The following is a 26,466-nucleotide window of genomic DNA, read 5'->3' as shown; positions in this document are numbered from 1 at the left end:
TTTGCAAATAACATGTAATTGAATGCAAGATCCTTCTCCCCAAGTTCCGCGTCAAGTGTGTTCAGTTTGTTTTTATAAATTGATCAACAGTTTTGACAGCACATTTGTTCTTGGAAAACTTGTCAAATAATTTTATAATTGCAAGCAGAACACTGCTCACCCACCCAGTGAAGATGTCCAGTACAGCAACAGCAGTCATGGTGAATGCTGTAAATCTTGAAATTAATGCGAGCATGAATAAAATGCGAAAAATGCGAGTGGTCTTTGCTCGTATTATTAAACATCGCATTTATATCAACAATAAGGCATTTTGGACAGCAGAAATACCAACTTAGACATACGCTGTTTGTTGACACGTGCTTTCTCCGCACTTTCTTCCTTTGAATTTCCTTAATGCCAGTCAACAGAATAAACACAAACAGTATCTGTTGTTCTTAGGACACACTATGTATTGTTTTAGCGGAAGTACTCTACTCAGCGCCGATAAGCGGTGCTATTTGGTGTGTGATTGGATTAATGTAAGTTTGGATTAAGGTGAGGATTCTCCTGTAAACCTGACAGAAGACATTTTCTTTATATATAAATCCACTGATGCTTGAGAAGAGGGGGGTGTCGCATTCATATTGAGTCGCATTTTTGGGTAGGGGCCAGCGGTCGCATTCTTTGGGAGACGCATTGATTTCCCGATTTACAGTACATAACACTGATCATTTGTATTCAAAGGATTGCGATAACTTGTGTAAACAGATCTATCGCATTCATTATTTGGAATTTCCTGCTTTTGATTGCTAGTCAAGTAGTTGAAGTTAAGTTTGTGAAGACAGCAACATTTTTTTCAATCAAACTATTATCACCCTGTACTGTATCATTGAATTCAAAGTCTACAGTCTTTGTGTGATCGTTTACTGGTTACCTTTTCTTGTTCAAAGGCAGCTAAGTTTGCATTAATTTCATGATGCAATTTTGGCCATGTGTCGACACTTGCATTTTTTTGGGTGGTGCCTTTATTTCATGATTTACAGTGTTTCTCAGATTGGCACCAATGAATAGGGAATCATGTTTCTCATAACATGAACAGTCATAAGTGCTTGTTTGTCACTTTACCATATTGGCAGACAAGAAATTATGTGCAGGAATTTTCCATTCCAGCGCATTTCACTCGTGAGCAGTTTTGCAGCGTGTTTGTTTATTGGGAACTATGCCCCGATTGACGACAGCGATGGGTCAGGAATGAACTTGATGGACATTCGGACAAGGAAGTGGTCACCACAGTGTCTTGATGTGAGATGTAGGGATGTATCAGTACATATCTATATACCACCCTTAAATATAGGAGGTGGCACAGTGGTGGAAGTCACAGTCATGTAGTTATGTTCGCCAAGTTTGTGGGCAGTCTCATTAAAATCAGATCTGGTACACTGATATGATGCCTTCATTGGAAGTTATGTCAGATGAACCCTAAGCAATCTTTTACCACCCAATATAAATGAAGTGTTGGTAAACTTTTTTTTCGAGTTTCCAATAGCAACGACTTTGACTAAAACTGAAAATGGCGGTTGTGCTCATTTCCATAGCAGATCTTGAAAACCGTCATATTCGTTGGGATATGAATATTTCATGCTTGTTTATTTACATTTGGAACCTGACGTATTGGTTCATTTTTGTGCTATATTTTACTGAGTGCCTCTACCCTGATTGGCTGAGAATAAAGTTCACCTGCTGCGACCTATGGAGGGTTTGTCAGATGTTTTGTATCAGATCTGATGTTAATTGCATTGTGTTCCCGGGTTCATATGATCTGATGTACCCTGATTATGTTCACTTGTCTTAGAGTAACATCCATGCTTTGTAGTTTCATGCAAGTGATAAATACTACAACCTGCATCACTTCAGGCTCCCTCCCACATGAAGCTGACACACAGTCAAGTAACTGGAATACTTGTAAAAAGAGCAATTCACTCAACCAACCAGTTTTCAAAATTATAATTTCTTGAAGTACTACAATTACAACAAACATGTGTCATATCTAAACATATTTAATATTTAGAATTCAGGAACATCATTTTCATGATTTTTTATAACTTATATTTTAAACAGGCCTGTGCTCCGGACCTTGATCAGCTCTTGGGCCCAATTGTACCTTCTGCTCAACTTGTTGTAAGTACCTTGCGTGACATCTCATGTCCTCATTTCCCTTGGGCACGCCAGAAACCTATGATTGTGGGTTCGAATCCCAGTTCGCTCCGATTATGTTTCTAGGTTTGTCAGCACCATACCCGTGCTCGTGGGTTTCACCAAAGTGGTAAATGTCTAAGACCTGCATCACTTCGGGCTTTCCTCCCACATTAAGCTGACACGCCGTGATATAACTGGAATACTGTTAAAAGCGGCGTTAAATCCAACTCACTCACAAGACTCACTCGTTCATATCCTCATATGTGTTGGATGTCATTTAAACTGAAGTGTGATAACTGAGACTGCTAATTTCTCCCAAGGTTTGGGTAAAGTCAGGGAAATTCAAGGATGACTGTCTTGATGAACATTGGAAATGCAAGTCTCCTTATTTTTAGAAATCTTAAACAAGTTTAACATGATGAAAATTACTCACATTACTTCTTTAGCCAATGTTCAGTCGGACCTACAATATTTCTGTGGTATTATTCCTTTTGGTTACATGAATTGCTTCTAGTTTGTCAAACTTTGTTAGCCATATATAGCTACCTACAATACCTATAACAAGTTTTTGAGACCTAGAATCAGTGGAAAAAATGTTGATGTTTTTCAATGTACATTCGAAGGAACTTAGATACCGACTACAAACAAATGCATACAAGTTGGGTTTTTTGTTGGTGAAAAATATCATGGCCAGTTGTAGGGATGTAGCATTTTCAACCTATTACCCAGGTGTCGTCTCTTTCTTAATGATAACTTATAGAGGGATATTGAAGGTTTTTGAGCTCAGTCGGTAATATTAGCTACTCTCTCCTGCTCTGTATAATGTCTGTCTTTGTCACACAGGGGAAGGTCAGTCAGTTCCTCGTAGCCCGATATGGGTTCTCACCAAACTGTCAAGTTGGCGCTTTCACCGGAGACAACCCAGGTACAGTACTTCTGTCGACAAAATTCTACTTAGATTTTTTATTCCTTGGATGGCGTATGTAAGGCCACATGGTTTTGACTTATGGTTTACAAAATTTGCTACAAATTAGCCATGGTCAGTCAAAACAAAAGTGAAATTTTATATTTGTAAATTTTTGTTTATGTTATTTGGAATGAAGTCGTTTGGTGGGTTTACTGGGAAAGAATAAATGCTAATACTGTTTAAAGTGCACAGTTTGGTATTCTTAAAGTACTATTACAGTGTTCCCTCGCTATTGCGCCCTTCAATATAGCGCTAACTCGGTAACGCATGATATTTAATAAACTCAAGTTTCAAACGGACATGATGTTTTTTATCTCAAATTTCACATTTTTTATTGATCGAGATTGTCATCTTCTGTTCTCTCACCTGATTTTGCTGAAGGGATACGATTAGCTTTTTACTGCCCATAATACCTGATAAGTCTTTATGTACACTATGAATCATAGACAACTGCTATATTCTAATCTTTTTTCAAACTCTGATATGCTACATGCAAAGCAAAGCTATAGTGGCGTAGATCATGTTAGTTAGGCCGGGACTGTACTGTCTACCACATACAACACCACCTCGGTAGAACAGCTGATCATCTATAAAACTCATCCATTCTTTGGACCCCAAAGGTTGTGGTTTTTTTTGTAGTGAGGGATCACTGTATGTGTATGAATGTTTGAGAGGGTGAGTTTTGTCCTGTTATTTCCAGAATGTTATGTATTCTGTCTCACTGTTCCATTGTTTCTCCGCAGCTTCACTGGCAGGTCTTGCACCAAAACAAGGGGATCTCATCGTGAGTTGTCTCATCACATTCACAGTGTATGCATCAATGCTCACGGCTTCCTGTCTGTCATTATACCCAGATGGGTGGATCAATGCTCATGGCTTCCTGTCTGTCATTATACCCAGATGGGTGGATCAATGCTCACGGCTTCCTGTCTGTCATTATACCCAGATGGGTGGATCAATGCTCATGGCTTCCTGTCTGTCATTATACCCAGATGGGTGGATCAATGCTCATGGCTTACTGTCTGTCATTGTACCTAGATAGGGTGGATCAATGCTCATGGCTTCCTGTCTGTCATTATACCCAGATGGGTGGATCAATGCTCACGGCTTACTGTCTGTCATTATACCTAGATGGGTGGATCAATGCTCATGGCTTACTGTCTGTCATTGTACCTAGATAGGGTGGATCAATGCTCACGGCTTCCTGTCTGTCATTATACCCAGATGGGTGGATCAATGCTCACGGCTTACTGTCTGTCATTATACCCAGATGGGTGGATCAATGCTCACGGCTTCCTGTCTGTCATTATACCCAGATGGGTGGATCAATGCTCACGGCTTACTGTCTGTCATTATACCCAGATGGGTGGATCAATGCTCACGGCTAACTGTCTGTCGTTTTACCTAGATGGGGTGGATCAATGCTCACGGCTTACTGTCTGTCGTTATACCTAGATGGGTGGATCAATGCTCACGGCTTACTGTCTGTCATTATACCCAGATGGGTGGATCAATGCTCACGGCTAACTGTCTGTCGTTATACCTAGATGGGTGGATCAATGCTCACGGCTAACTGTCTGTCGTTATACCTAGATGGGGTACGTGGATCAATGCTCACGGCTAACTGTCTGTCGTTTTACCTAGATGGGGTGGATCAATGCTCATGGCTTACTGTCTGTGGTTATACCCAGATGGGGTGGATCAATGCTCATGAGTTACTGTGTGTCATTATACCCAGATGGGATGGATCAGTGCTCATGAGTAACTGTCTGTCATTATACCCGGATTGGGTTGATCAATGCTCACGGCTTACTGTCTGTCATTATACCCAGATGGGTGGATCAATGCTCACGGCTAACTGTCTGTCGTTATACCTAGATGGGTGGATCAATGCTCACGGCTTACTGTCTGTCGTTATACCTAGATGGGGTGGATCAATGCTCATGGCTTACTGTCTGTCGTTATACCTAGATGGGGTTGATCAATGCTCATGGCTTCCTGTCTGTCGTTATACCCAGATGGGGTGGATCAATGCTCATGGCTTACTGGCTTACCCATCTCACTCACTCACTCACTCACTCACTCACTCACTCACTCACTCACTCACTCACTCACTCACTCACTCACTCACTCACTCACTCACTCACTCACTCACTCACTCCTGTTTTCATAATTACTAGTCTTAAAGTCTTCATGGATTTGTATTTTTTCCTCCATCACCCAGGAATACATACAAATGCTTTGTAGTGTGGTTGTTTTTAACCAAAAGATCAACCCACAGATTAGATTCAAGAACACTATCTGATGAAATTAAATTTCATCCAACACAGTTTCAGCCTAAAACACACCTGTTTCAAGCGTTCTAATGTCTGTGGAACTCTTCTCTACCTTGTAAAGCTCTTCGTGTGGATTTGGAGCGAGATAAGTGGTCTTATTTTCATTATTCAACACATTGCTTCAATATCAGGTACCGGTAATGTCCACACAATATTCATACATGGCGTCGGCCTCATTTCATTACTTGATTTAAGGTAGAACTGCTACACCACATTTGGTGTGTATGTATTCATGGGCATCTTCCTGAAGCAAGGTTGTTAACTGACTGTAAAATTCCAGTTTCTACCCTTGCCGAACTAAGCTGGAATTTCTAGGCTCAATTTTTACGCTACTAGTGGTTATTAAGAGTTACGTCTTTTCTATGTCCCTCCTATTGACCAATCAGATTCTTCCTCTCCTATCCCTTGATTGCTTCAAACGAAATGGCAGCACCCAGTCAAGACGATCTGATCGATAATCAAGATCTATATCGTAATCAAACAGGTCTTACTTCACTAAGTGGCTCAAATCACTTGAGCACTTGATTAAAAACATGAACTGATTTGGAAGGTATCTGTGGTAACTGGACTGTTATAGTCAGTTAACTCCCTTGCCTCGGGAAGATGATTCAATGGTGATGGGGGAGTGTAGTGTCGTCAAACAGATGGACGTGTGACGAGCTATTACCTACTTTACCTGTGTTGTGTGTGCAGGTGAGCCTTGGCACGAGTGACACAGTATTCCTCTGGCTGACAGAGCCCAAGCCTGCCCTCGTGGGACACATCTTTGCCAACCCTGTGGACACATCAGCCTACATGGCACTGCTCTGGTAGGATACAAAGACAACAGTGTTGACAGTTGCCATTCTGTACCCGTAAAGCTCCGGGGTAGAAACTGCCTTCAGCAACCCATGCTTGTCGTAAGACGAGACTAATGGGATCAGGTGGTCGCTGACTTGGTTGATGCATGTCATTGTACCTCAATGATGTAGATCGTTGCACATAATATCAATCACTGGCATGTCTGTTCCAGACTCCATTGTTTGCAGGCTGCCATCATAGAGATTATGGCTGAGTTCAGCGTTACACTACAAACAAAAAGTTGCCCCTCTTCAATACCGTTGTCAGGCACCTCTGTGGCGACCGTGGTGATTCTGAGGTAGAAAGGTCCCCAGAGCCTCACGCCTGTAGTAAAAGCTGACTAATAAAACAAATGCTGTTAATAATATGTCAAATCCATACCAATATTTTGCACCAATTTTTGCCAGTATGGTCAAGTTAAATATTGCCAGTAATTTTGAATTCTAAATGAAGATTTCTACATCAAATTATTGTTGCCTTCACCATATGTAGTATGTTGACAGGTCACATGATAAGGCTAGAAAAATCTTACATAGAAAAACAAATTTCTTTCAGAAGGTTTTCTCATTTGTGTTTCCATTCAGAGCAATTGTGCTAGTGGTGAATACAATTTGTTCTGAAACTTGCCAACTTTATACCCTTATCATCCCAGATGTTTCTATTTGCCTTAATTTTGGGTTGCCATCTTTGAGGTAATAAGTAATATTAGGAGGGTCAGATACCTCTTGTTGGGGTGGGTCGGTGGGTGGGGGAAGGGGTTGAGAGAGACACGGGTTGGAATTGATCTTCAGAAACCCATGCTTGTTGTAAGAGGAGACTAACATGATGGGGTGATCAAGCTCGCTGACTTTGTTGATGCATGTTTTAGTATCCCAATTGTGTAGATCGATGCTCATGGACTAGGCTCAGTTATTTACAGACCGTTGTCATATAGCTGGAATATTGCTGAGTGCTGCAATAAACAACTTACCGGTATGTACCAAGAAACAAGATAGAATAAATCTCCAATACTCTTTGCTTTTCAAAAGAAAGGTCACTGTAATTCAGCAAGGGTGTGCGATATAACTGGTATATTGCAATACGTCCGTCAGCAATACACGTATCGCAATACTACCCTTGTGTGTTAGTATTTGCCGATACAGTCACAGAAAAATTAATATATAATTATTTATATTATATGTACAATCTTGAGGCATTTGGATGGACTGGGTTCCTATCTAAACCATGTAAACAGCACACACTTCACGCTGTTGACATTAACATTCCATACTGATGATGTAATAGGTAGTCTTGTTTATCCATACCACCCATGTCACAATCTGAAATCTGGATTATTGAATGAAGATGTACCATTTGAACAGTACAAATATATATAATTTGTGCCCAGTACACATAGCAAGATGTATCGAAATACAGCTCTCCGTATTGCGATCTATTGCAATATGATTAATGTGCTAATACGCCAACCCTATGATATAGCTATCACATTGCTGACTGTGGTGTACGTGAAAAATAATGCCCGTTATAGCTTACCATGCTGTGAAGTTAAAGTTATAGCTGACACCTTATTCATAATTGTAAATGTTGGTGAATTTCATTGGTGTATTTGTAAGAGTGAATATTATCCTAACCTATTTTTGAACCCGGGGATGAAATTCTCTAGTGTCAGGATTATTCTCCCTAGTGAATTTGAACCCATACCAGTGTGTTGGATCCTATCCTATACTATCCTCTAGAGTAAAACTTCCCCCGGGATAATATTTAGGTAGGATATAATCTTTGCTTACATGTTCACATTCCTGGTGAAAAGTGTAGTCAAACATTTAGCCCTGTGTAACCAGATATTCCTGGCAAACAGTTCCGACTATGGAACTTGATGGTGTATGTTATCATGGCTGTGATGGCGTGTTTTGTTTCAGTTTCAAAAATGGCTCTTTGACTAGAGAAAGGGTTAGAGACGACATTGCTGACAAATCATGGGACAAATTTGGGGAGCTTTTACAGAAATCCCCCATTGGAAATAATGGCAATATAGGTATGAAATATTTTGTGTAATTTTGTGTGGAGACATGTGCAGTCTCTTGTGGCTCCTCATCGCAGCAGAGAAAGTCTATTACTGTGGACAGCACACTGAAGAAATACATGGGGCATAAATGAGGATTTAGATTTGGCAATATGTAAAAGAAGGATCGTTAAAAGTTTGTTAAATTGCAAGTGTATACTTATTGTATGATTTAATGGTGTTTATTCTCCCAGCTGTGGAATCCATATTCTTGGTGCAATGCTCTTTCTTGCCTCCTGTGTTTGTTTCTGCAGCAAGTAATATTAACAAGGAAGCCTAAAACGTTTTCACTTGTGATTGCAGTGTCCATGGAAAATGAGTGAGTGAGTTGGGTTTAATGTCGCTTTGAACAGTATTCCAGTTATATCATGGCGTGTCAGATTAATATGAGAGGAAAGCCTGAAGTGGTCTCAGACGTTTACCACTTTGGTGAAACCCATGAGCACCAGTATGATGCTGCCAAACCTAGAAACATCTTGTGAGTGAACTGGGATTCAAACCCCCTATCATAGGTTTCTGGCATGCCCAGGGGACACAACTCTGCACAGCAGATTGCAGCACCCTAGGCGACTCTGTGTCACCCGTGCTCCCCCCAATGAAAATGAAAGTGCCAAGAAAAGCAAACACATACAATATGATTATCATGATTATAGTCCTTATTTAATTGATTTATCATTTGAATACTGAACCCAAAATTCTTTGTTTATGTATTCATATCAGTCACGTGAACATTGATGGTCGTTGAGCAACCAATAAAATATTGTTTACAAGATGACTGGCACCGAAAAAAATCCTCACTTTCATCAGAAAATCTACATCTCTATGTCAGAAATATGCTACATAATTATAATATTAAAGAAATTATAATATTGTCATGGGGAATTCATACTTTTTTGGGATAAAAGACAAACTGTAACAGGATAATATGAAACAAGGCCACACAAGAAGTTGGAATACAAGTTATTTATTCTTTGGGTCTAACATCAAACTTCAACACAGAGTTACTTGATTGGATAATCAATACACAATATGGCCCTCCTATTGACCAATCAGGTTCCGCCCCTCATATCCCTTGCATTCAAACAAGATTGTGACACCCAGTCAAGGCAATCTGATTGATAATTAAGATCTATATTGTAATAAAATGGGTCTTACATCGCGAGGTGCATCAAATCACTTGAGCACCTTGATTAAAAACATGAAAACATTTGGAAAATGTCTGTGGAGGCCCAATTGACGGTACATGTTTTGCAAATCCTGCAGTCAACCAAATCCAGGTTTTTATGAAACAGATGTCTAGTTCGTTAAGCAAATTTGATTGGACTATGCATAGACGTGTTAGTCCAGCCAGAATGTAACCAATGAATAATAGATGAAGATGAGTGAAATGGGGAAATGACGTTCACATGGTTCAAAGATTGATCGGGCGGTCGGGTAGCCTAGTGGTTAAAGCGTTCGCTCGTCACGCCGAAGACCCGGGTTCGATTCCTGACATGGGTACAATGTGTGAGGCCCATTTCTGGTGTCCCCCGCCGTGATATTGCTGGAATATTGCTAAAAGCGGCGTAAAACCATACTCACTCACTCAAAGATGGATCAAGAGTATCCTTCTTGTTGCCATGCTAAAGCATCTTTTAAAAATATGAGTGTCTTGTGGCACACCTGAACAACAACAACAATAATACAGCTGTCTCTGCCTTTGATGAGTGAAGTACTTGGTTTACGACAATTTTAGACTGTCTGTTCCAGGAATATACTTTGATATCACCGAGATCCAGCCAGTGGTGGAGGGTGTGTACAGGTTCGACAAGACGGACAAGGAGGTAGGTTTGTTTGTGTGTTCTTTTACACAGCACTCAGCAATATTTCAAAAATATGGTGATGACCTGTAAATAATTGATTCTGGAACAGACAATCCAGTGATTGATATTGTAAGCAAAGATCCAGTATAGTTTTTTTTTATTTTTTGTGTATATTTTTTTAAACAAATGTTTTATTTCATGTCTTTGGACATTTTATTAACTGTCAATGGATGGGATACACATGAGTAATGAATGTTTGGTAGGACTAGGTATACGGGGAATTTCGTCAGTAAGGAAAGAAGGCAATACGCATAGTGATTTTCTTCATCCATAGATACATTGGGATGGTAAAATGATGTTTGTTAGGGAGGCGGGCTTGGAAGAAAATCTCATAACAAATCATAGTCTAATCAGTGATATTTACTTCTTGTAAATTCACTCACAATCGAAGGACTGTGTATTAATCTCTGTGATATGTTTAATTGATGTATTCTTAGGAAAGGACAGGCTTTGATGAGGATGTACCTTGCAGTATAATTAGGAACTGCATAATTTATTAAATGAACAAAACTTGTAGAAATTGTTTTAAAAGTAATTAATTACAAATATACTTATCATGTCATAGGGTTTTACACAACACACAAATGTGCCTCCAGTCCGCACAAATGTAGAGAATTGACACAGACAAAAATTATGTTGTACCTACAGAGCATCAAGACCAGTTATGGGTGTCTGTTTTCATCCATCAATAATGACCACTGTCCACCTGATCCTTGATTCATTCCAGGCTCTAAAGTAATTATCTGAAGGCCAAGTACATTACACCTTTTTATCATGTTACAGGGCACTCATATTGCCTACAAGGATCCTTAAAATACATTATTGGGGGTCCCCTGGGCCCCTACTTTTGTACATCAAGGTAAAACCCTGTGCCAGAAGTAAAAAAACTGTAGGAGAGAAACAAGGCTTGTAGTCATCCATTTGAACATGTCTGACAATATTCATACCAATATTTCAACTTTAGGATTTGTAATTTCCAGTGGACAGATATCAGCCCTTATACTACCTTGTCCTTTTTAATCAGCGACAGCCTCGCATCATCTGTCTAGTGGTATGGGGGCGGTCGGGTAGCCTAGTGGATAAAGCGTTTGCTCGTCATGCCTGACCTGAGTTAGATTCCCAACATGGGTACAATGTGTGAAGCCCATTTCTGGTGTCCCCCGCCGTGATATTGCTGGAATATTGCTAAAAGCGCTGTAAAACCATACTCACTCATTCACTCCAGTGCTACATGTGTGTCTGTACGTGTTGTAGGTCTCGTCGTTTCCCCCAGAGGTTGAGGTGCGGGCACTGATTGAGGGTCAATTCATGGCTCGAAGGGTTTACTCCGAAACTCTAGGATTTCAAATAGGTCAGTACCACCAAATGTTTAACAGGTGACATTGAACTGAGAATGTGTAGTTCTGGTGCATATTTCCTGCAACGTCCTGTAGGTTAGGGCTAGGACGGTTAACTCGGGTATACAGGTCAGGTGGGTCCTGAGTAGGACCTGGGTACTCACAATACTACCCGAATCCGTGGTTAGTTTTGTGATGTATTGTTTTATGATAATAACTCACTATATCTCAGTGATTACACTACAAGTCGCATTTCTTTCTGACGATGCACACATTCCTTTGACTTGTATATGTTTGAGTAAAGATGAAGCTTCAGTCAACTTCGTTGTACGCATGATCTGATTGTTTGATACAAGTACCGTATTCGACATAATAAGCGCCCAGGGCGCTCTCAAAATTAGAAATAGGGGGCTCTTATTAGATAAAATTTTGGTGAAAAAAAAACAGTTGAAAGATCGAAAATTTTGTGGTTTATGCTTACAGCCTGAAATGATACAAAAGAAAAGTCTGTTCGTATTATACACGACAGATATATTTTTCCAGAATATAGGCTTATAATTAAGGGTGCATGTAACACACGAGTGTGTATTATACACAAATAAATAAGTCTTGTGTACATTGATCAATCGGAAGGGGTACTAATTGGGATTGTTCACTAGCCAATATATTAGCAAATATCACCGTGGGTGCTTATTAGAGCAGCGTGCTTATTAAGTTGAAGACGGTATCTATATAGTTTTTGCCAGGGCTGCAATAAAACAATTCCAAATCAGAGATTTTCCGTTTCAAGGGCCCCCAATGTTTTGAAAAATAAAAAGGTTTCGCAATACTTTTAGTTCATTGTAAGTACTCACAGCTTCAAATTCTCCGTTTTCACTTGTTGAAATTTTCTAAAATGATCATAATTGATTTTCAAGTAAAGACAAGAAATAAAACTGGGTGAATAGTCCCGACAGTCTTTAAGAAATATTAAAATATTACTAATGAAAAAGTGGGCAATTTCTATTCTGATTGATAGAGCCCGCAGACCCTCCCAAACTGGTAACATTTCACCAGGACTGGCACCAATGAGTTACCTATTTTCCATATGTATTGTAAATATGTTGATATATTCTGATGAGTTCCCAACAATGCTTGAACCACAAACTGGACTGTGCATGCCAAGCTCTTACCAATGCTGGGGTCTTTCTCATACTTAAGCAGTGGTCATTTTCTTATGAAGGGAGTGGTCTTTCTCTGATTTAAACGTTCTTTATATATAACAATAACCATCTTCCCGAGACAAGAGAGTAAACTGACTATAAAAGTCCAGTTTTCACCCTTGCCGAACTAGGCTGGTATTATGGAGTTACATTTTGGCTGGACTAACGAGTCTGTGCATAGTCCAATCAAAATCTTGCAACGGAATCGAAATCCGGTTCGTAAACTGTAATGCAGATTTCGGTCGATTGCAGGATTTGTGAAGCATGTGCACCACCAACTCGTTGTCAACAGATATTTTCCAAATCTTGTCATGTTTTTAATCAAGGTGCTCACGTGATTTGATGCACTTTGCGATGTAAGACCCGTTTTATCGTAATATAGATACTGATTATTGATCAGATCGTCTTGACTGGGTGCCGACATTTTGTTTGGAGCATATGCAAGTGATACGAGAGGTGGCATCTAATTGGTCCATAGGAGAAGATTTGAGGGGATATAACTCGAAATAGGCCACTGGTGACGCTACGACCGAGCCCAGGAATTCCAGCCTAGTTCGGCAAGGGTGGAAACTGGACTTTTATAGTCGGTTAACTCTCTTGCCTCGGGAAGATGAACAATAACATTCAATTAATTTTTCAGGTTACACTAACAGATAGAGAAGAGAAATTCTTTAATTGGGTATTAATTAATTTGCTTGTGTTTTGTCAGGCATCAATACTGGAAGTGGTCCAGGTAGAGCATGTTGCTACACTAGACACGTCTAGACCTGTTTCAGTTTGTAACCAGCCTTGCACAACTCACACAATAATAACCTGCTTTAATGTAAGCCCAAATATTTGTTGTTGTTTTTAATACAAATTGCCACATTTTAGAATTTTCTTGTTTTTGCCAATTTTGTTGTTGGAAGTTTTTGTTTGTTTTGTTTTTTGCCCTTTCAGGCCAGTAGTTTGAAAGAAGAAAGATTTCAACAGAACCTATTACTTGTGGTGTATATAGAGTGTAGGGGTCACATATCGTATATTTGAGTCTTGATACCATACATATCAATATACTAATTTGCAATGTTTTGCTTACATACCACTGATTACCTGTGAAGATCCGGGATAGAATAGGTCTTCAGCAACCCATGCTTGCCTTAAAAGGTGACTATGCTTGTCGTAAAAGGCGACTAACAGGATCAGGTGGTCAGGCTCACTGACTTGGTTGATGCATGTCATCGTGTCCCAATTGCGCGGATCAATGCACATGATGTCAATCACTGGATTGTCTTGTCCAGACTCGATAACTTACAGACCGACGTTATGTAGCTGGAATATTGCTGAGTGCGGTGTTAAACAACAAACAAAACAAAAAACATGCCACTGATATGCAACTACCGGTTTCACAAGTTGCAGGAACTGACTTTGTATGAAATGTAGCTCTGTCTGTGTGTCCCCTCCTTCAGTTTAGAAGTGCACATGGCGGTGTAATGTCATGTTGACTGATGAATAATAATGTTATGTAAGTCAGAAGGAGTTTAGAGTTTTCATGTTTTTGCTCGAAATTCGCCATGTTTCATGTGGCCTTACTGAACAAGAGGCTGTTGCTATCAGCCAGGTTATGTTTTGATTGCATGACTGGTTAATTGAGGCTTGTTTGAATAATTTTGTGTAATCAGATTTATCATTTTGATGGGTTTTAAGGTGATTTCAAAGTTTCGTAAATATGACTTTTTATAAGGCTTGTCCATCTGTATATACCGTATTCGACGTAATAAGCGCCCACGGCATTATTAGCTAATATATTGGCAAGTGAACAATCCCAATTAGCACCCCTTCCGATTGATCAATGTACACAAGACTTATTTATTCGTGTATTATACGCACTCGTGTGTTATATGCACCCTTAATTATGGGCAATTAAATTCTGGAAAAATATATCTGTCGTATATAGTTCAGGCCGTCAGCATAAACCACGAAATTTATCTTTCAACTCTGTTTTTACCACCAAAATAATATTCTAATAAGAGCCCCCTATTTCTAATTTTGAGAGCGCCCTGGGCGCTTATTACGTCGAATACGGTATATGTACTTTGTTGGAGAGTTTGCCACAAAACCTCTACTGGGATTTGTTTTTTGTTTGGTGCCAAGCTGTCTTATGGGTATTCGCAGACCTCAGTTGATAATGGTGACCTTGACTTTATTTTCAAGGTCATGGGAAGGTTTTGATCAATTTGCTGTTTGAACGCGAGCTATCTCAATAAACACTTGATTTTATTCAAATTTTGTCGAAAGGTTTCTTTGCAAGCTTTTCCCATCTTGCTGTTTGTTAGTGACATTTCTAAAAATATATATCATACATTCATATAATGTAAGCAAAGTCCGAAGAGTCTGTCGACCAGCAAGCCTTTTCTCCAAATATGTCTGTGTACAATTATTCAAATGAGGTTGCAGATGAATATGATATTCTGTTGTCAAAATGTATTTGCTCTACGAGAACAAAATGAAGCTTGTTATTTAAATACCTGATAATTATTTTGCTGTTGTGTCATCCCTCACAAATACATTTACCAGCGTGTATAGGGAGTAGAAACAGACTTTTCAGGCCAACTGTATGTATTCAATCTGTTGACCAGGCAAGAGTTCAATTATAATTACTCCACAAACTGTCATCACAAACTGTCATCACAAATTGGGTTAGATGAAAACACTTTTTTCATTAAAGTGAGGAGCAGAGAGTTGTAGTACCAATGATCCTGACACGAATGACGTTTTCATGTATTGAGAAATGTGTCATATTGTTAAGTGTATCATGCTTCAGTTACTGTTCAACAATGACGTGTGTACTTATATAGTTATATTTAACTTCTTTATGTCATATGCTGTGTTTGCATGATGCCAAAGAATGCTTACATTTTTAACTCACCTCACTGAAAGTCAATTGAGTTTATGCCATGGCCTGCTTGTCCGGCATCTGGTTACAGTGTCGGCGTCACTGTCACCGTCTGTAAACAACTTGTCCAATGTGGACCAATGTAGCTAAATCGTCCCATCCTTGTTCCCACCAATGATGAAACCTGAAACAGGTATGAATCTGATTCGGGAAATCCATAGTAAAAAAACTATTTATAGCCACTATTTCTCCTCAAATTGTACAGTAATCAGTGTTGGAAATAAGCACCTGCTTGTAGACCTGTGTCGGGCTGTAGTTTCAAATTTGTATGGGTCCTGATGGCCGGCAGTAAATTTATGTGTGGATTTATTTGTCAGAGTAAGTGGGAGTTATTTAAATGGGGCCCTGAAGAGTTTTCTTGGGGCCTGTAGGTACTAAAATCTGTGGTTCCTGTGATGACATATTTTGTTGAAATCAAAGGGATTTTACTGTGTTTTTTTGTGTGAAACGTTTTAATTTGCATATTCTCCTTAGAAGGTGTATAAGACTCAGAGCTGAACATTGCAGAAATGTTCTTATCAGCACATTCAGTTTTTCAGATCCAGAAACAATGTGAAAATATAGTTTATTGCTTCATATTTGAGAATACTTTTGACCTCAGTATTTGTGAAGAAAATCTTGAATAGCAATTCTAACTGCAACATTTGCAAGTCAAGTGTCTTTAAAATTTTAAACTGTTGACTTTTTATCTAGGTGATCTACAGTGCCGTGGCACTGTTTTAGCAAATTGTATTTGTTTGTGTTGTCTTCATAATAATAATTATCATCACCATCCAGAGCTTCTATTTAGATGTTCGCATATATAGAAATTTGTTGTCAGCTTTTTAGCAGATTTGTTGCTGAACATTTTGTGCTTTCGTATCAAGGTTATAAGGTGTCAGGAATCCTACAGTTATTGTCAAGGAAACATTCATTTCGTAAAGTTAGAACAATGCAACAGCTGTATCACTGCAGTAGTCTGTGGGAGATAGACAGTCATCACCTCAAAGATTTCTTGTTATTTCACTGCAGCAAAGATGACGTTTATGGGTATTTTGATGGCAGATTTGAAATTGGATAAGGTTTGATGCCAGTACAAATTGTTTTGTGGGCAACAAGAGAAACAGAAAATGTGAGATGGGCAGCCAACAACATCCAGGACTGCACTCAGGGGTTACAATAGGTCTTCAGCAACCCATACTTGCCATAAAAGGCGACTATGCTTGTCGTAAGAGAGGACCAATGGGATTGGGTGGTCAGGCTCGCTGACTTGGTTGATGCATGTCATCATATCCCAATTGTGTGGATCGATGCTCGTGATGTAAATCACTGGATTGTCTGGTCCAGATGCGATTATTTACAGACCACCGTAATATAGCTGGAATATTGCTGAGTGCGGCATGAAATAACAAACAAACAAAAAAACTGTACTCAGAGGTGCCAACCATTTTGACTTGGGCAGATTCATTATGATATTTTGAACCCTCCAGGGTATAAGTTCCCAAATTGGAATTAATAGTTTTCGAAATTCAGTTCAGTATTATTATAAGTTATTTTTTTACTTTGCAAATAATGTGCCTTGTTATTAAATGATAATGGGGTGAATAAAAATAAAAAGTGTTAACCACTTAATTTTACCTAAATGCATTGAATGCAAGGTTAACATACCTCTGAATATAAGATTGGTTTGTTGTTTTACACCTCACTCAGCAATATTCCAGCTATATGACAGCGGTCTGTAAAATAATCGAGTCTGGACCAGACAATCCAGTGATTGATATCATGAGCATTGACGCACGCAATTGGGATTGATGACATGCATCAACCAAGTCAGCGAGCTGAATATAAGAAAATAAGCACATATAAAGGAAAATTTTGAAGTAATTTCCCAATTTGCCTTTCACTTAGTTTCGATCCAAGATATTAAAGCCTGTGTGTCCCATGAAATATTATCCTGTGCCATGTTAAGGCAGTGGTAACACTGATGACTTCTCCTGTAGATTCCAACACCCGTGTGATCGCCACAGGAGGGGCTTCCATGAACACAGCAATACTACAGGTGACATTTTGATCACATCATTTCTTTGTAAACTGGTTTAAGGATCTACCAACCCAATCTTTCACAAATATCATCACATTGTAAAGTAATTTTGTTTTTGTCAATAGTAGACATATGTTTAAAGGGAAGTAACTCTGACTTGACATTATCAGAGTAACATCCCATCAAATTTCTCTCACATGAGTGAAACATTTTTGGATCCCTGAGTTTTGTCATTCAAATGACTTCGACTAATATAATAAGGTCTATAATCATCATAATACCCTGGATAATGACGGATGCATGTATAGTCAAACACCATTGTGCCGAACTTTGATGTGTCAAACCTACGTTTGCCTCGAAGTTTAAACATGATCCCCATGTATTCCTTCAGTCAAATTTTAACTTGAAGTATTTATGTAGGTCCCTTCAACTTTGACACAACGGTGTTTGACTAGTTTTCATTTCAAGTTTTTAGTTCACTACACTGATCATACTATCAAGAGGCTGCTATCAAGATATGCTTGTTGAAAGTTTATTTTTGTGTCAGTAATTTCATTTCTAACACCTGGTAACCAAGTGCTATTGTAAAGAGGCTTAAAACATTTATCAATCAGTGATCATTGTATATCACAGGTGAACATTGTATATTACAGGTGATCATTGTATATTACATGTGATCATTGTATATTACAGGTGATCATTGTTTATTACAGGTGGTCATTGTATATTACAGGTGGTCATTGTATATTACATGTGATCATTGTATATTACAGGTGATCATTGTATATTACAGGTGGTCATTGTATATTACAGGTGATCATTGTATATTACAGGTGATCATTGTATATTACATGTGATCATTGTATGTTACAGGTGATCATTGTATATTACAGGTGAACAATGTATATTACAGGTGAACATTGTATATTACAGGTGGTCATTGTATATTACAGGTGATTATAGTATATTACAGGTGATCATTGTATATTACAGGTGATCATTGTATATTACAGGTGATCATTGTATATTACAGGTGATCATTGTATGTTACAGGTGATCATTGTATATTACAGGTGGTCATTGGATATTACAGGTGATCATTGTATATTACAGGTGAACATTGTATATTACAGGTGGTCATGGTATATTACAGGTGATCATGGTATATTACAGGTGATCATGGTATATTACAGGTGATCATTGTATATTACAGATGATCATTGTATGTTACAGGTGTTCATTGTATATTACAAGTGGTCATTGTATATTACATGTGATCATTGTATGTTACAGGTGATCATTGTATATTACAGGTGATCATGGTATATTACAGGTGATCATTGTATATTACAGGTGATCATGGTATATTACAGGTGATCATTGTATATTACAGATGATCATTGTATGTTACAGGTGTTCATTGTATATTACAAGTGGTCATTGTATATTACATGTGATCATTGTATGTTACAGGTGATCATTGTATATTACAGGTGGTCATTGTATATTACAGGTGATCATTGTATATTACAGGTGATCATTGTATATTACAGGTGGTCATTGTATATTACAGGTGATCATTGTATATTTCAGGTGGTCATTGTATATTACAGGTGATCATTGTATATTACAGGTGATCATTGTATATTACAGGTGGTCATTGTATATTACAGGTGATCATTGTATATTACAGGTGGTCATTGTATATTACAGGTGGTCATTGTATATTACAGGTGATCATTGTATATTCCAGGTGATCATTGTATATTACAGGTGGTCATTGTATATTACAGGTGATCATTGTATATTACAGGTGGTCCTTGTATATTACAAGTGATCATTGTATATTACAGGTGGTCCTTGTATATTACAGGTGATCATTGTATATTACAGGTGATCAGGTGTTCACCATGTTAACAATATGACGGGTAGGAAGTTACCACACAACTCTGTTCATTTGTTGTTGGATGTTTGTTTTCTTCACAGGTTTTGTCTGATGTTTTCAATGCCCCAGTTTATATCAAGGACGTGGCCAACTCAGCAGCCCTAGGATGTGCGTTCAGGGCCAAACACAGTGAGTTTTGTTTGTTTGTCTATTGCAGTGATATGTTGAAAACCTTTAAGTTTCAAACATTTTACCATGGACGATGGAAAAAAACATTACATGAATATTTTATAAAAAATTATATGGTACTATTCATACACACAGTGATACATATGAAATATAGTGAGTGAGTGAGTGAGTATGGTTTTACGCCGCTTTTAGCAATATTCCCGCAATATCACCGCGGGGGACACCAGAAATGGGCTTCACACATTGTACCCATATCGGGTATCAAACCTGGGTCTTCGGCGTGACTACCAGACCACCCCCATATGAAATATAAGAAACATTAGCGAACATGGAACATCTCTGGAAATGTAACACATTATATATATATATATATATATATATATTAGAAGTATTCAGGTGTATTTGGACCACTACTCCTAAGATAGTTGGGTGGCGTGGGAAACTCCATTCTGGCATTAGGTTAATGTGTGCTGACAAGATGGACCCCCTTGTAACTGTGAATACTGGAATACTAGCTGGGCATGTTAAATATACATGTATGTGGTTCTTCCTGCCAGGCTGGCTGGGACCGGGGGTGCCCTACATGAAGGGGGTGAATGAGCCATTGTGTGTGTGGCCATGTTATATATACATGTATGTGGTTCTTCCTGCCAGGCTGGCTGGGACCTGGGGTGCCCTACACAGAGGTGGTGTGTGGCCATGTTATATGTACATGTATGTGGTTCTTCCTGCCAGGCTGGCTGGGACCGGGGGTGCCCTACACGGAGGTGGTGAAGGGGGTGAATGAACCAGTGTGTGTGGCCATGTTATATGTACATGTATGTGGTTCTTCCTGCCAGGCTGGCTGGGACCGGGGGTGCCCTACACGGAGGTGGTGAAGGGGGTGAATGAACCAGTGTGTGTGGCCACGCCCACACCGGGAGCAGACAAAGTAAGTACAGTGACACCCTGTTGATCCAGACAGTACTGATTTCACTGAAACTGTGAGATAGTTCTCAATTAATAATACCTGGTTAATACAGTAATGTCGCTTCATATATCATTTTTATACAATTCAGCAAAAATCTTTTTCAAAAGGGGAAATCTGCTAACATTTTTTCCCCAGAGCACCATGTTCTGGCAATCTTGGGATGTAAAAATTGTCTTGTGCTTAAGTCTGACAATAATTTTAGTTGACAGAAAATGAGAAACTCACATGAAAATACAGATGACCTAAAGGGCTTCAGTAGTTTACAGATTCTTCTTCCTTCTAAATATATTAGTTATTTTCCATTTATCATGTTAAGTCTCAGTCCTTTCTGAAATAGAAATGCCTCACCGATTTCTGATTTTTTAGGAAAAAAAGCATTATATTGACTTCAGATGACAGAATAGCCAGCTTGACTGTCCTATTTTTCTTTGTATCAAGAATGTTTTGCATTGGGATGTGGGGGTAAATATATGTTGATAGGATTAAACACACTGGTATGGGTTCAAATTCACTAGGGAGAATCATCCTGATACGAGAGAATTTCATCCCTGACATAAAAAATAGGGTAGGATAATATTCACTCTTACACTAGCTGCTGGTGTTGTTTCAGATATATGAGCCACTGTGTGCCCGCTACAGGGTGTTAGAAGAGAAGATAGCACAGAAGAACTCCTGAGTCAGCAAGTCCAGCCAACACACATAGACCTCTTGACCCCATTGACTTGGACATGGGTTCCAGGGTGTAAGTGTCTGTCGGGTCAACAAACCATTGTGACACTAGGTGCTTTATGGAACTGGCCAGGAGTATTCATCGTCTCTGCTTCTCGTGTTTGTATTCACTGCATTCCTCCCTCACCACTGAATGCATACCTCCATTCAACGCCTAGATGCCATTTATAACCAGTGATTCAAGACAAGACCTGGGTCCACTTGCACAAAGCGATCTTAGCGCTAAGACTATCGTAAGTCTGTGTTAAAGTATGGGAGTTACGATCATCTTAGCGCTAAGATCGCTTTGTGCAAATGAACCCTGGTTCCAGGGAGAGGAAAACCAATGAACACTGATTACATCAGAAATATTTTCTGTGCAACTTTTGCCATTGGCTTGTGGCTACCTACTCTGCAGATTGTTTCAGTATCTGACAAAAGTATAATTGTAGCATTATCACTCGGGGAATATGTGATTTTAAACATAGGCGAGTCATATAAAACCAGAGGGATGCATGAAACCACATATACTAATAAAACAAATTTAATTTACCGTGAATTAAAATAAATTAAAAATTTATAGAAAACAGCTGTTCGATTGAGCTGAGATTTTCTTTTGTTGTGTCACATGACTTTAATTGACTCGTAAACAATGTGTGGCATTTTTCTTCGTACCAGGGTATAAGGGATTTATTCTCCCACTCAGAAATCCATGTGCAGCCTGTTTTCTTCATGGCGGGGTATGAGGGATTTATTGTCCCACTCAGAAATGTATTTTCCTCCCATGTGGGATGCATCATATTTTTCTAAGATCATGTAAACCAATCAGATCTCAATATTCTGACATCTACAGAGACCATGCATGGAATAGGTCTCATGTGACTTCCGTGAGTTATGCATGGTTTCATAACGTGACTAAAACTACCCAACACATGCTACTATTCATAGTACCCCATGTATTCACTGTTGATGGAGGAACACAGTGCATACAAATCCATGAAGTATTGACAATGTAAAGTATTTTAAGAGTGACTAATATTCAAGAAAATGTTTTTTGTGAAGTGCTGAAAAAAGGGTAAAAATGTCCTGGTAGTTGACACTGGGGTGAGAACATACAATGTACATGCATTTTGTTGATTTATCACAAATCTTTCCAAAGCTTCAGATATTGAAGCTCTTGAGCTTATGAATATCAAATTGTCATAAGTCATAAATATACAGGAAAATTCTTCTTGTTCAAGTTTTCTGTGTACTAGTCCCCTGTATCAGTAACATACATAACATATGAGGCCTCATAAAGGAGGTATTAGGAAATTAGTTTTGTTTTGTCCGAACACCATCTCTCATGTTCAGTCATATTTAGTGTCATGTTTCCATGACTTGGTGTAATTTCATATGAGTAATTATGTTGAAAGTATAGTTGCTCTCATATCTGTGATAACATTAGTGTTGGGTATCATCACTGAATTTTCATTGTGATAAATGATATGCATCATCAGTTTCCTGCCATGTACAAGCAAGTTGACTGTGAACAACAAACAAACAAGGAAAGGCAGAAAGAATATCCTCAGCATATCCTTATTTTATTTGCAGATCAGGTATGTTGTCAATTTGGTTATTGTCTTATTTACATTGTCTTTTAGATAATTTCTTTATCAAATGTCAAAGTTGTTTAAGGAACCCTGTATTTATGAATTGTCTCAAGAATGATTCTGTATGCAAACAAAAGATTGTCTAATTGTCTAATGAACAGAATAAACTGATATTCAGTAGCTTTGATGTGTTTGTTATAGTTAGCAAACTAATGGAAGACTGTGTGTAGCATTAACTAGCAGAGTTACACTGTGGTTAGCCCATTGGTGATACCTAACTAATACGTCCTGAACTGTCTTGTGTGTCATGTCTCCATTCTGTTAGGATGGAGAAGGTGACGGAGGACGAAGGACGCGTGTACCAGTCCTCAAGGTGCAGGAAATCACATTGCTGAGTTGCGGCATGTCAGAAACCTTTGATCATGGGTTTGAATCCCAGAGTTTAACTGATGTTTCTAGTTTTGTCAGCACCATACTTGTGCATGTGGGTTTCACAAAAATGGTACATATCACTGAGGGCTTTCTGACATGAAACTGCCAGTGTGTGATATCACTGGAATACTGTTAAATGTAGTTAGGGTAGCCAATGGGTCAAGGCCATTTATCCTAAGGGAATGAAGAATCTATATACATGTATGTGGTTTGGGCTGGACTCACTTGACCAGACAAACCAGGGGTTGATATTATGAGCAATGTCCCATGCTATCGGAGTACAATGTCACTTGAGGCTGACCACTCAACCTTTTCAATGCAGTGTATTTCGGTGACCAAGTCCCAGTCCCAACTGCCTCCATCTGTATCTTTTATTGTTGTCCACCATATTCGTTGTTCACCATACTCCCTGAACAAATACCCCACAAATAAACAGGATTAAATATATTTTTCAAAGTCGAATTTTCCTCAGATTTTTTCGTGTTTTCTGAATAATATCATCTTTATGAAATGCAACTTTATCAAAAATAGTACTCCTGAGATATTGATGTTTGCCAACATTTTCATTACGTCATCAAACCTTTTTCTTTATTTGAGACGGGCATCGATTCTGTACATGTCTTCCTTGGGTTGTACAGTTTCGGACATTTCTTTGCCAATTTAAACATGTTACCAAATGTTAGACTGTAACATTGCATGAAAAGTTGTCATGTAAATATCTGGGTAATATTTGTCAAAGTTTCTAAAATCTAACATTGTCCGGAAAAATGAAATTTGATGACAATAAAACCGATCGCCCAAACGCATCACGGCAACAGCCATGGTAACCCGATGCACGTGAGTTCCGTGCAAATTGAAATGTGGTCTCCAGAGGCAATGGTGTCACAGCAGTTCTGTACATTGATCAAGTCTTCAGACCACACGTCATACCTCATTTGGCACGTCGCCGCAACCACGAGTTTCAGCATGATAACGCCCGTGACAAGAGACTTCCTCCAGCAGAATGGCATCAGAACCATGCCCTCAGTCTCGATTTAAATCCCATTGAGCACCTGTGGGACGAGATTCAAAGACGGCTGAATGACGTCAGGCGTTCCTCAGAGTGTGGACACACGAAATACTGACATGTGATGCCATTTTCTCAGAGACTAGTGTTGTGTATCACTTTAAGAACATTTGACACTTTAATTTCAACCTTGATGATCAGTTTTGCCAAGTTTCATTTTTTTAATATGTCTCAAGGTATGTTTACAGTGTTTGGACGAATCAGGTTTCTCATATTTCTATCCATGGTGACGTTTCTCTGCGGTTAGTATATATTAAATACTTTCATTTTTCTCCTTTTGTTTTGATAAATGCAACACGATCAGCATTGGAAGAGCCGTGGATTATAGAGAGGTATTATTTGACCTGACAAGTTTTAACTTTCGAGCCCTTTGTACTGATGCTGTCCTATTGTCACCATCGCAAAGCAAAATATTTCAGGCAAATGTCTTAGCTAAACTGACAATCATGAATAACACATTTTGATTGTAAACTTGTTTTGGTTTTAAACAATTCCAAACATGTTTAGGAAACAGACATATTTAGTGATCACAACACGCTTTAATTATCGGACAAGGAATAAACGGGTTTTTACAACAGTGTGGCCTGTAAACGTCTACTGACTAAATTACATAAAGTATCTTGGGCCAAGTCGGACAGAACACAGACCAAACACTTCTGATAGATAGAGAATTTAGAGGAAACGGCTTCACTTTGAGCAACGTGTTAGCTTTAAATACAATGAACAGTGACATTATAACTTTGTGCTTAGTAGGGCTGGGACGGGTAACTCAGGTACTCGGGCCGGGTGGGTACTGAGTAGGACCCGGGTACCCACATGACTATCCGGACCCGTGGTTAGTCACGTGACATATTGTTTCATGACAAAATTTCACAATATAACTACATGGTTATACGACAATTTTAAGTCTCCAATGTTCGTATTCCTTCATCACTATGAACACGTTCCTTCTGACTTATATATGTTTGAACAAAGCTAAAACTTCAGTCATCTTCAGTGTATGCATGACCACATCGTTTATACGTGTATCTAAATACATTCTGCCAGGGCTACTGTCAAACTATTCCCAGTCGGACATTTTGTACATATCTCTTGACACCAACAGCGGGTACCCGGGTAAGGTCGGCTAATAGGGGTGTGGGTACCCGGGTAGTAAATTTGGACTCGTCCCAGCCCCCACTGCTTAGGTAGACATAAAACTAGTCTATAAATGTAAACACATTCGATGATACATCTGTGACGTTTAAGTTGATTTTGATAGTCCGGGTCATTTCGGACAGAACAAAAACTTCTGACAGTTACCATGTTGAGAATGTGGAGGAAAACGGCTTCACTTTAAGCAACGTGTTTGCTTTGAATACGACGAATAGTGACTTTATAAAGTGGTATTTAAAGGGGCACTGATCTAAAGCAATTCCCCGGGACTGGTTGTTGCCTTTGTTATGTTTTTTCCCCGTGAGTACCCGGATGATACGCAACGCAACTGAGCGTGACAAGAGACTGGGCTACCGTCTGCAAGGACAGCTAAATAAACTTGGAGGCAATATTTGTTTTACTCATGTTTGAACACTGATTGGTTAACCGTGATCTATAGAGATATAGTACTAGTCTACAGATGAAAACACATTTGGTGATAGATCTGTGAGGTTTTCGATGTTTTTATCCATACAAGGCAGGTTTTAAATGCCACGATCTGTGACACTATAAAGTGGCATTTAGGTAAATATAATAGTCTTTTTATATTTTAACAGATTCCATGATGCATCTGTGACGTGTAAGTTGACAATGTTGAGAGTGTAGAGCTAAAGAAGATTTCACTTTGACGAACAAGTCTTGTTATATACGATTTACTGTTGTCTTTTAAAGTTGTAATTCGGTATATTAAATATTG

General features: G+C 38.9%; 1 protein-coding gene across 2 annotated transcripts in view; it reads left to right on the top strand.

The window, feature by feature from the left end:
* The window catches only part of LOC124131320 (xylulose kinase-like), a 32,730-nt gene extending 9,471 nt beyond the window's left edge, over positions 1-23,259 (top strand). The window contains exons 8-20 of one of the 2 annotated variants that reach the window (XM_046494520.2): positions 1,150-1,281; positions 2,098-2,157; positions 3,019-3,100; positions 3,886-3,926; positions 6,172-6,287; positions 8,238-8,353; positions 10,130-10,203; positions 11,497-11,593; positions 13,491-13,514; positions 17,693-17,751; positions 19,720-19,807; positions 20,647-20,738; positions 21,388-23,259. In XM_046494520.2, coding sequence (XP_046350476.2) covers positions 1,150-1,281; positions 2,098-2,157; positions 3,019-3,100; positions 3,886-3,926; positions 6,172-6,287; positions 8,238-8,353; positions 10,130-10,203; positions 11,497-11,593; positions 13,491-13,514; positions 17,693-17,751; positions 19,720-19,807; positions 20,647-20,738; positions 21,388-21,453 — 1,047 coding nt within the window. In that variant the 3' untranslated portion in view covers positions 21,454-23,259. The remainder of the gene's footprint in view (positions 1-1,149; positions 1,282-2,097; positions 2,158-3,018; positions 3,101-3,885; positions 3,927-6,171; positions 6,288-8,237; positions 8,354-10,129; positions 10,204-11,496; positions 11,594-13,490; positions 13,515-17,692; positions 17,752-19,719; positions 19,808-20,646; positions 20,739-21,387) is intronic. The other variant, XM_046494521.2, reaches the window with a different exon arrangement.
* The last annotated feature ends 3,207 nt before the right edge of the window (positions 23,260-26,466 follow it).

The sequence above is a fragment of the Haliotis rufescens genome, unplaced genomic scaffold, assembly GCF_023055435.1.
Source record: "Haliotis rufescens isolate VD_foot unplaced genomic scaffold, xgHalRufe1.0.p SCAF_1, whole genome shotgun sequence".
NCBI lineage: Eukaryota > Metazoa > Mollusca > Gastropoda > Lepetellida > Haliotidae > Haliotis > Haliotis rufescens.
Note: the sequence above shows the minus strand (reverse complement) of the source record. Positions and strands in the feature narration are given on the sequence as shown.